General features: G+C 41.5%; 1 protein-coding gene and 1 non-coding gene across 2 annotated transcripts; both read left to right on the top strand.

Annotated features, from left to right (window-relative positions):
* The first annotated feature begins 309 nt into the window (after positions 1-309).
* On the top strand, positions 310-10,823 carry LOC120020054 (calcium-binding mitochondrial carrier protein SCaMC-1-like). Its single transcript, XM_038963488.1, has 10 exons — positions 310-744; positions 1,960-2,086; positions 2,751-2,838; positions 3,063-3,174; positions 3,757-3,915; positions 4,097-4,249; positions 6,324-6,431; positions 7,367-7,534; positions 7,858-8,008; positions 8,203-10,823. The coding sequence occupies exons 1-10, from the start codon at positions 562-564 to the stop codon at positions 8,382-8,384; spliced, it is 1,431 nt and encodes a 476-aa protein (XP_038819416.1). The 5' UTR covers positions 310-561; the 3' UTR covers positions 8,385-10,823.
* LOC120020761 lies at positions 9,557-9,609 on the top strand. Its single transcript, XR_005472452.1, has one exon. It is a non-coding gene; the product is annotated as a U7 small nuclear RNA (small nuclear RNA).
* Positions 10,824-11,602: the final 779 nt, after the last annotated feature.

Raw genomic sequence — 11,602 nt, forward strand, 5'->3', positions numbered from 1 at the left:
TCTACAGCCCAATACTATTAACATTCCAGTGACAACATGGTATTTTTTCATTATTGGTCTTTATTTTTTTTTTATAAATTACGTATTGCCTTTTCTTGTTGGCACAATACAAGTGGCCATTGATAATTTTAAAAAGTATAGATTTTTAAAATTAGTTATCCCCATTGCAATGGTTTGAATATCGGGCTTTTTAAAAAAGGTTTCGAAATTACCATACAAACGTGGCGTCATCATTTGTGCTGCTGGCAGAATACTAGTGCGTCCTTCCTTATACCGCCCACCCTCAATATGACTGCAGTAATCCCGACAAGTGCATTTCAGGTTATTTACTGATATGCAGCAGTATTTGTAGGATATATGAAGCTGTGTCAGATTGTCGTCTCAAAATTCGTGTACCGGTATGTTCCTTGTCGACCACGGAGATAATTGCGAATTTGCGACGGATTACGAGGACCGACCCTTTTCTCAAACCGCGGTTCCGTATTGACTGAGCACTATGCGTTCAACTTTCTGAAAAACATTGGGCCTTGGCTATCTGTAGCCTCTTTGCCAACAGCAACAATGTATCATGTTATAAAAGGACTTGTTCTAACAGAATCCCGATGCTGGGATCCCGATAGTGAAAGGTCATACCAAGACCTATTCGATAAACTGGACACCAACAAGGATGGGAAGGTCGATGTTGCCGAATTGAGAGCGGGTCTAACCGCAATGGGCATATCATTCCGCAAAGGTGCAGCGCAGGTAAATGTAAATGCAGAGCCATGCCGTTTCCCGTCGTGAAGGATTTGGGATTGGGACATACACTATGTGTAGCAAATATACGCAACACAGACCTAGAAATATGCCATTCTCATTAACTTAGCCTATTCGCCCAGTTGTGGGCATTTCCCTGTACATAAAACAACCTACACTTTATATAAACTAAATACTAAACTTTAGCCGACTAACTATTTTCTCCCTGTCACACGTGTCACATCCTGGAGCGATAAAGCAGTAGTAACAGTGTTAGTGTCTGGTGTTATCAGAGCAGGGCTGGTTTAAAGGGGCAATCGGCGATTCAAACGCGGCTACCCCACCACTGTTTCGGTAAACAGCTGAGGGATGAGACTGGATAAATGTTATATAAAAAGGGGGAGGGGGACTAAATATGTCTCCATCCATATGTTAGTACAACATTTGATTTATTGGCCCGGTTTTGACGAAACTTGGGTGAATGATGTGTCTTGCCATTGAGATGTCACATTTACAAAATAACACTGATTGGCCCAATGGGGGCGCTGCATCATTCTTGGAGGACGACATGTTCACTGTTGCCTTGTTTTTACCCATGTTTTGAGGCTATACAGTATTTGTTTACATTGAAATAACTAAAGTAAATCAAGCTTATGTTTTTGGTTCTGATGGGGATAGACAGTTGAACTAATCTCATGAGGCTTTTATAAGTCATATTCTTCAAGAATCAATGAGTATGTATCATGAATTTAAAAGTTTAAAAATGTAGGTAGCAATCACAGATTATCCGGCAGGACACAGGTTTCATCATTAATATGACATCTACAAATTACTCATCCCCAGTTTTAGGGAATGAAAACAGATATTGGTTTGTGTTGTTACTAGCACCACTCGAGTGGAAGATACCTGCCCCATTGACTTGGCCATCTCCAGTCATTATGCAATATTCATTACCATTCAATATTCATTCATGTGCACAACATGCTCTTATAGTTACACAGTAACGCTATAACATTAGCCTACCATTTAATGATAGCATTGAAAAACTATACTGTTCCTGTGTGAGTCAGTATGCAACTGCTTGAATTAGTGAGGCAGCCTATGTGATGCATATGAGTCGTAGTCGTGTGTGAGTAACCTTGCCAATGTACAAAGTTCTGTTTCAATGATTCAACTTCCAACAGTGAGGCAAATAAACTAATCCTCTCATTTGTGTTTGTGCAGACAATTGTATCGTCTGGTGACAAAAACAAAGATGGAGGGCTTGACTTCAATGAGTTCAACAAATATCTGAAAGAACACGAGAAGAAACTGCGCCTGACGTTCAAGAGCTTGGACAAAAACAACGATGGTAGGTCACCATATCATATCCTTCTCCACAAAGCACTGGTGATTTTTTGGGGGGGAATCACTGGTGACACAAAGTGTAGGGAAGTACAGTACTTGATGAGCAGCGAGATCACTACAGATAGACTTCAGTATTTTACATTTGTCCAGGACCCTAGGATGACGGGAGATGCATTCAATACCGTCCACTAGGGGCAACGTGAGCAGGTATTACCGTCTGGCTCCCAGTTTGCTAGGGCGTTGTGGATGGGGCTACAGGAAGGGTCACGGCTTCAATCCCAGCTTGGCACTCATTCTGTTTTCTGTTTTAACCTTATCCCAAACCTTAACCCTTACCTTAACCAGTCGGAATTGATGCCTAAACTTAACCCTCAAGTTTTTTATGATTAACCGTCAATTTGTTCTGTTTTTACAACCTTCACCTTTTACCTACTTTCACTTCACCCATAGATGTTTATCCCCCCTTGATACTGAAGTGAGACTGTGAGATCTTGTTGTGATGAGACCTGTCTCTGTCAGAATGACTGCACATGATTCTCATAACAATGTAGTATCACTGTTACAACAACAAGGCATGATAGAACATGCATTATGCTTATGAACATATACTTATGAACTAGAGATTGTAATTAAACAAAACCTTGAAATGTTTCTATCATTTCCTCCAGGGCACATCGATGCCTCTGAGATCAAGCAGTCCCTTGAAGAGCTGGGCATGGACATAACCAAGGAAGAGGCCCAGACGATCCTACAAAGGTTTGTCCTCATAAGCTAAGTGTCCCTTCATTAGCCATGTCATTTCTTACAAACTATAAGCATTTTAGTCGATTCAACTTATCAACTAATCATCAAAACCTTGATTAGTTAAATTAGTGCTGGGCTGGAACAAAAATTGTCAAGTTGGCTAAAGCAGAAGTAGAATGGTAACCAGGCTAGTACTGTTACTACCTGCTCTGTGACCTCATATCCTGTCTGTGCAGCATGGACATCGATGGCACCATGATGGTGGACTGGAACGAGTGGAGGGATCACTTCCTGTTCAATCCTGCCCATAACCTGAACGAAATCATACGCTACTGGAAACACTCCTCGGTGAGTGGGTTACCCAGTCCAGAGTCCGGGTCCACACCTGCACCCACACACCCCTTGAAAAACAAGATATGTACAAGCAATGTTGTGGAGAAACTCCTATTCTATTGACTTTCTGTCGACAAAATGTTCATCTCCAGTGCATTGTTTATCTCCAGTGGATCATCTTACAAATTCTGTTTCTAGGAAATAGCGAGTCCCTTTTATAGCTTTTTGCTGAAACACTACATGCTAGGCTGGTGTTGCTGCAACTTCTCAAGCCACAACTGGTGAAATAGCAGGTCTGGATAAGAAGTTCCTCTCTCAGCAGTGTGTGAGAATAGGCCTGTTGGTAGGGTAGGTGGTAGTGTGTGTTTGTCTACAGAAAGTTTTGTTGACCACATGTGTTGCAGTTTATCTTACAGGCCTGACTGATAAAGTTGCAACAGTATAAAAGGCAAACATTAACATTTGGTTGTCATGGGGGCTATTGATCACCACCGCACAAGTTTTCAAATATTTTTCCCGATGTATGCTTGAGTGCAAAGTGCTATGAAAGGAAGGACAATAAGGACAATTTAACATCATTCTTCTTTCACTCACTAGGTGCTGGACATAGGTGAGAGCATTGCCATCCCTGATGAGTTCACAGAGGAGGAGAAGACCTCGGGTGGCTGGTGGAAACAGCTGGCTGCCGGGGCGATGGCTGGGGCAGTCTCTCGCACAGGCACCGCCCCATTGGACAGGGTGAAAGTCTTCATGCAGGTTGAGTACTGGAAGGGTCGTTACTAAAGAGGATTGGGAATATAATGCTTTATAACTACAAGTATGATCTAACCACAACCCTTATTCCTAACCTCATACCTAGTGAAAAAAACGACCAGTATATGAATGCAAACATTTAATCGAAATGGTCTATTCTCCAACCCCTGTGGTTGTGTTTCAGGTCCACTCCTCCATGTCCAACCGGATCACCCTGTTGGGAGGATTCAAGCAGATGATTAAGGAAGGGGGCGTGGCCTCATTATGGCGAGGGAACGGGGTCAACGTGTTAAAAATAGCCCCTGAGACTGCTATCAAATTCATGGCCTACGAACAGGTTGGACACCGTTTCTTCTGTTTAGTTGTCACATTTGATGGACGGAGGGGGACAAGCAGGGGGAGAGAGAGACCTATAGAGGAAGTTATAGCGAGATATTTAATACAGAAAGTAAATAATACAATGATAGCGGGAATAGGAAATGTGACAGAGAGGGGAAGACAGACAGGGAAAATGAACACCTACAGTATGTGAGAATGCTGTTCATTGACTACAGCGCAGCGTTCAACAGCATAGTGCCTTCCAAGCTCATCACTAAACTATGGACCCTCGAGTAGGTTAAAGTACTTGAATTTGGCACTCTGAAATTCAAGTACGGGTATATCTTGAAAATCAGACATTTTCTCAAGTTGGCACTTGAAAGTACTTGAATTAAAATGAGTGGAGAACAGATAATGATCAAATATGTTTATGAAAAATATTAGAAAAATGTATTGGTTTTGCAAACTATTTTCCAGGCAGACTACCAAGTTTTATTTCCTCTCTTGTTTCGCGCTGTGGTTGCCAGGCGAGCTCGCTCATTCCACCCACACTGCCACTCAGCCAGGCAGGTACAGAACTGACTGATTAGGCGCGGCCAAACGTCACATTGATAGCTAAAATTCCCAGGGCGCCCGCGATATTCCACTTTATCAAGCGGCAGCTGTGATTCTGCAGTTCTGGTGGCCGTTCACGTGCCATTTTCCCCATACAGCCCTCCCGCCCTTCTCCAGTAGGCATGTCCCAAAACTCTGCTCATCACTACTCAAATTTCAAAATCATCAGTACTGACTTACCATTCATGTATGTAGTAAATAAGTAGTGAAACAGTGAATTATTGAGTAGAACTTGTAAGGTAGTGATGAATATTATGTTTATTTTCTTTTCATGAGGTTGTGGTGCTATACTGCCATCTGGTGGTGACTAGTAACAATAGCATAATATGAACTATTAGAAATTGATGTTCCTTGAAAATAAATATTAGTGTTTGAAAAAGTACTTGAAAGTCCTTGAATGTGACTTGTCATTGTCTGTATGAACCCTGGACCCTGGAGTTAAACACCTCCCTCTGCAACTGGGTCCTGGACTTCCTGACGGGCCGGCCCCGGTGGTGAGGGTAGGCAACAACATGTCCATCGCACTGACCCTTAACACGGGGCCCCTCAGGGGTGTGTGCTTAGTCCCCTTCTGTACTCCCTGTTCACGCACGACTCCAACACCACAATTGTGTTTGCAGACGACACGAAGGTGGTAGGCCTGATCACCGACAACAATGAGACAGCCTACAGGAAGGTCAGAGACCTGTCAGAAAGACAAAAGAGCTGATCGTGGACTACAGGAAACGAAGGGCCGAGCACACCCCCATCCACATCGATGGGGCTGTAGTGGGGCAGGTCGGGAGCTTCAAGTTCCTCGGTGTCCACATCACTAAGGAAGTATCATGGTCCACACACACACACACACACACACACACACACACACACACACACACACACTCCAACACAGTCATGAAGAGGACACAACAATGCCTCTTCCCCCTCAGGAGGCTGAAAATACTCGGCATGGGCGCTCAGATCCTCAAAAAGTTCTACAGCTGCACCATCGAGTGCATCCTGACTGGTACGGCAACTCCTCGGCCTCCAACCGCAAGACACTGCAGAGGGTAGTGCGTACGGCCCAGTACATCACTGGGGCCAGGCTTACTGCCACCCAGGACCTCTACCAGGCGGTGTCAGAGGAAGAGCCTAAAAATGTCCAAAGACTCCAGCCACCGATGCACCAAGTCTGAAACCAACAGGGCCCTGAACAGCTTCTACACCAAAGCCATAAGACTGCTAAATAGTTAACCAATAGCTACCCGGACTATCCACATTCATCCCTTTTGCACTAACTCTTTTGACTCATCACATACGCTGCCGTTGCTGTTAATTGTCTTTCCTGTTGCCTAGTCACTTTATCCCTACATGTATGTACATATCTACCTCTACCTTTCACTGCTAGTCTACGGCTGTTGTTTACAGAGAGAGAGAGAGAGGGGCTCTAATAGTATCTCTGTGTCGTCCTCATGGTGTATCTCAACTCTCTCCCCCATCAGTATAAGAAGCTGCTGACACCAGAGGGAGGGAAGGTTCAGACCCACCAGAGGTTCATGGCTGGCTCTCTGGCAGGAGCCACCGCCCAGTCATCCATCTACCCCATGGAGGTGAGAGGACAACCCACTGTTACCGAGGGTCTCCGTCACTGTCAGATCCCTGGAATTCATTTGATCAAGTAGCATTACCATAATACAGCAACATGAATCGGTCAACTGCATTCACGTTAGCAGGTGGTATACAATTAATTTAACATTAAAAAAATAATCTCGGGAAGAAATATGTCCCTGAAAATATATTTCTCAGGTACATTTTGAACCTAAAAGTTTAAACTGAAACGTGAGTGTAACTGAACATACAAACGTTTCATGTGAACGTTGCAGGAACATTTCTGTGTATCAGTTGTCAGGACGTCACCTGATGGTCCCAAAGAATCGTCGTTTTTTTTCCATTACACATCACACCTTGTTACTTTTGCCGAACCCATCAAGGCCCTGATTGGTGAACCACTGATCCATTCACAGCTCTAAGTTTTTGGCAAGGTTAGGGCACACGCACGCACAGTGCTGTTAACATAGTGTTTTCAACTTTCATACTGTATTTGACACACTTTGACATGATTACATTGTGCATTTTTATTTATACAGTCATTATTATTCAGTGTGCAAAGCTGTCATCAAGGCAAAGGGTGGCTATTTGAAGAATCTCAAATATAAAATATACTTTGATTTGTTTCACACGTTGTTATTTCATAGTTTTGATGTCTTCGATATTATTCTACAATGTAGAAAATAGTCCAAATTAAGAAAAACCCTTGAATGAGTAGGTGTTCTAAAACTTTTGACCGGTAGTGTATGTTAATGTAATTATTTGGCAAACACCCTTAACTGATTAAATTAAAATCAGTTTCTCATTGAAAAGATTGCAATCTGTAGGATCAGCACAAATTAGGACCGCATTTCCGCTACCTCTCATAAACTATCAGTAGTTATTTAATTGTATATAGCTGAGCGTCATCTCTCCATTGTCTTCTTTCTCCTTTTAGGTCATGAAGACCAGACTGACTCTGGGGAAAACTGGCCAGTATAATGGAATGTTTGACTGTGCCAAGAAGATTCTGAGGAAAGAGGGCATCAAAGCCTTCTATAAAGGCTACACTCCCAACATGATAGGCATCATTCCCTATGCTGGCATCGACCTTGCTGTTTACGAGGTATGCAGGCTGACGATTTCTATCACAGAGTCAATGCTGTTTCTCATTCCACATTGTAGTACTGCAATGATTTACAGTTCACTGGCGTGTATTACCGAAAACAGACAATTCCATAATCTTGGACGTTTTTCAGGACTCAAGATTACAATCCAGTGAATCCACTGAATTGCGTTTGTCGAATGTTGTGTCATTCTAAATGACAGAAGGCGTACCACATTAATGTGACCACTGTCTGAACACAGATTCTCTTTGGCGCCAGTCACACCCCCTAAATCATGATACTTCCCTTGTCCCTTACCCCACCCTCTCTTTGTGTTCACCAGAGCCTGAAGAATGCATGGCTGTCCCGCTATGCCAAAGACACAGCCAACCCTGGCATCTTGGTGCTGTTGGGCTGTGGCACCATCTCCAGCACCTGTGGCCAGCTGGCCAGCTACCCCCTCGCTCTGCTTCGCACACGCATGCAGGCACAAGGTAATAAATACATCTGGAACTAGATGAGATATTCTTTATTTATTGAAGCCGAAAAACATTCCAAATCATCTCTCCAGCAGCACAGAAAGAAATCTTTGACTAATGAAACCAGCTGCTACAGATGTCCTGATATGTAGGCTGTGTAACCTTTTTTCTTTCCTTCTGCATCCTTTTTTTCATTTACTGTCTCTCAGCAACTCTGGAAGCGTCGGACAAGTCCACCATGACTGGACTGATGAAGGGGATCATGGCTAACGAGGGTTTCTTTGGACTGTACCGGGGTATCCTGCCTAACTTCATGAAAGTGATTCCTGCTGTGAGCATCAGCTATGTGGTCTACGAGTACATGAAAACCGGCCTGGGGATCTCCAAATGATGCAGGGACAGTCAGACAGGATGTTAAGTCTTTAGGTCTTTTGGACAGTTTAGTTGGAACTTAGTGATCCGCACAGACTTTTATGATCTCACGTAGACAACCAAACGTTGCCATCTTGTGATCACTCTGTGTACTGAGCATTACGAGGAGAACCATGAAATCGAGGTTGGGTCTGAGATAGGCCAGTAGACTCTCCAAAAATGATGCTCTCCTCTTTAACTCAAGGTGAAATTCCAATATGGTACAATATACCTGTTAAGAACTGCATTATGGATCTTAAAACAGAGAGGGTGAGAGGACGAGGTATTGATGTCTTCAGGTGAACACTGTGGACGAGGTTCAAGAGCTTTGTCAAAACTATTTTTGTTCCACTGTAATATTAAATGCTCCATGTGCACATTTTAGAGAATCCCACACTACTACAGTTTACTCTAAAATTCTGTGGTAAATTGTAGTCTGGGTACCAGTCAATTTAGCTAACGTTCCACTACCTGTACTCCGTGTCATATGCCAAAGATATATTTATATGACATGGAGTAGGCTACAAGGTCGCCAGGTCAAGACTGGTACACATCATCAACGACCACTCGGGGTCGAGTACGATTATCCTCCTGGTGGGTCCTGCTTTTGGGTCTTCAGATGGCTGAAGAGGCCGATCCGGGAGCCACGTATTTTGATGCGGTATGGGCAAGGGTGAGTGGTGGTGGTTGGGCGTTCTTGATGGGAAGTCTCTCCTTTGTACCATGCCACTTTGTCATGGACAGCTTTTCTCCATGTCGACCTGTCGAGGAGTGGAATGTTAGCCAAAAAGGCTGGTACCCAGGCTAAGTATACTGTAGAATACTATACTACACACGGTAGTATCACTCGATCATGTGTAATACTTACTGTAGAATTCTGTAGTAAATTGTAGAATACTATACTACACACTAGTATCCCTCGATCAGGGGTATTACTTAATATATAATTTGGTAGTATACTGTAGAATACTATACTACACAGTGTGGTATCCCTAATTCATGTGTAGTATAATTATGTAGTGAACTGTAAAATATTTGAATTTGAATATGCCCAGCCAATTCCCCTCCCCATATTCCAATTTGTGCCACCCGTGAGTGAGAAGCCTACATGCCAAGTATAGACCATATATTGTGTTCCCTACAGGTTATGGAAAATGTGCTCTTTTAGTATTTGTCCAGTAGGTTTCCTCAAGGAGAAAGCCCCCACTTCTATATCAAAGAGAATAAAACAAAAGCACTATAGTAAATACTACAGTAATGTCTGAAAAAACACCACAGTAAATACTATAGTATATATAAAAAATATAAAAAAGTAATATTACAGTATTTATGCTATAATAAATTGTAAATACTATAGTATATTAGTAATATATGCATAAAACACTATAGTAAATAGTACAGTAATGTCCACAGAACACTGCAGTACATACTATAGTTTTTTAACTATAATAATACTACAGTATTTATAAGTGTGCCTTACCCTCAGTTCAATATCATATTTTTCTATTTTATTTGGTTGGTTCTATTTATTTTTACAGGTTAGTGTCATTTACAACTGCTGTTTCAATGCTGTGTTTTCATGTGTTTTAACAGTTTTAGCAGATGATTTACAAACATGTCATTTTTTACTTTATGCTTTTCTTGAAAGACAATGCCTACCTTGTTGTTGTTGTTGACTGTTAAGCTGAATCTCAAGCAAAAAATATTCATAGTTACAAAAGCTAGCATGCAAATATTGTCTGTGAATCATTACTGGAGCTAAGGGGGGAAGTCTTAAACAATTCTGCCTCTTTTTTTGCTAAGCTTGACTGAAATTCAAGTAGGTTGTGTACACTGTCAATACTGGTTTCCAATTCAGAATCACTTCAGGATCCCCCCTACACACACACACACACACACACACACACACTCCATATGCATGCCATGCACCCACTAAACATTTTTACTACTTGAGGCCAATGGTTATGTTGCCTCAATGTCTTATGTCTTAATTATGTTTGAATATGTAATAGGTCTACTATACCTGAATCGATTGACATTGTGAGAGTTGTATGAATGTTCTCACAAAGCTTAGACTGAAAGGAAAGCAATGCATGTGTTATGGGTCCAAACAAATGTTAACAGATGGTTGTCCACGTATAAATATTCACAATGGAATATTTACAACTTCAATTTAAATGAATAGTGCAAAGCCAAATGTTCAATGCTGTGTGCATGTCGCATCTACAGGTCTTGCAGTGCACGTTTGTGAATGCTTGTTGCGCGAATGATTTAATTGAACTGTGTCAATCAACTCTAGATCATTGTCATCCCCGTGGAGACATCCAAAAACGTATCCAATCATTTTACAGTGTAACTTTTTTATTATTCATAATACAAAAATCAACAACTTCCATTGCTACATCAAACATGTTAGAGTTCTGGAATTTTTGGCAACAAGAATAAAAGAAATTCACAACCATTTCAATGGTCTTGTTATCATTGCAATAGTAACATGTTATATCCTTCATGTCAAAAACATGGGTAGTTTTCATAATGGTAAATAAGTATTCTGCAAGATTTTCCCAGAATTCTGACACATTTACATTCAAAGAACAAGTGAGTCAGATTCACATTTTTCGCAGAAAACGCAGATATCATCAATAGCCACAAATTTGGACAACATAAAATTTACATGGACATATCTTATGTAGAATTTTAAAGTGCACTTCCTTAAATTTGTTTGGTATACAATAACCAAGCTTTTTCTAGACAATGTCGGGAATAAGCCCGTTCCATAAAAATGTTCCTCTCGGTGTAAATTGGTTTTGTGAATGGAGAATTTGTCTTATATATTTATTACAACAAGATTTCTCAAGTAAGCCCACGCCTTCCAATCTGAGTTCTGGGTAAACTTTGTGATCATTACCAAAGCTAAGATGAGTTTTCATTAGTGCAGTTAGACCACTGGGAACGGCTTTGACCACAGGAATCAACTCTCTGAAAGGTATTGGAAACTCATTCAATGTTATAAATTGTTCATATGTAAGAATATTACCCCTGATGTCAAAAACATCAAGAACAAAGTCAATATTCCTCTCATGCCAGCTGGGGTAGAACAATAACTTATTCCTTACAGTTATGTCTGAATTATTCCACAAAAGAGCTTTACGGGGGAAAAAATTGTGCAGAAAACATTTTCCAGGCCATTAAAGCTTG

This window comes from Salvelinus namaycush, chromosome 25, assembly GCF_016432855.1.
Source record: "Salvelinus namaycush isolate Seneca chromosome 25, SaNama_1.0, whole genome shotgun sequence".
Taxonomy (NCBI): domain Eukaryota; kingdom Metazoa; phylum Chordata; class Actinopteri; order Salmoniformes; family Salmonidae; genus Salvelinus; species Salvelinus namaycush.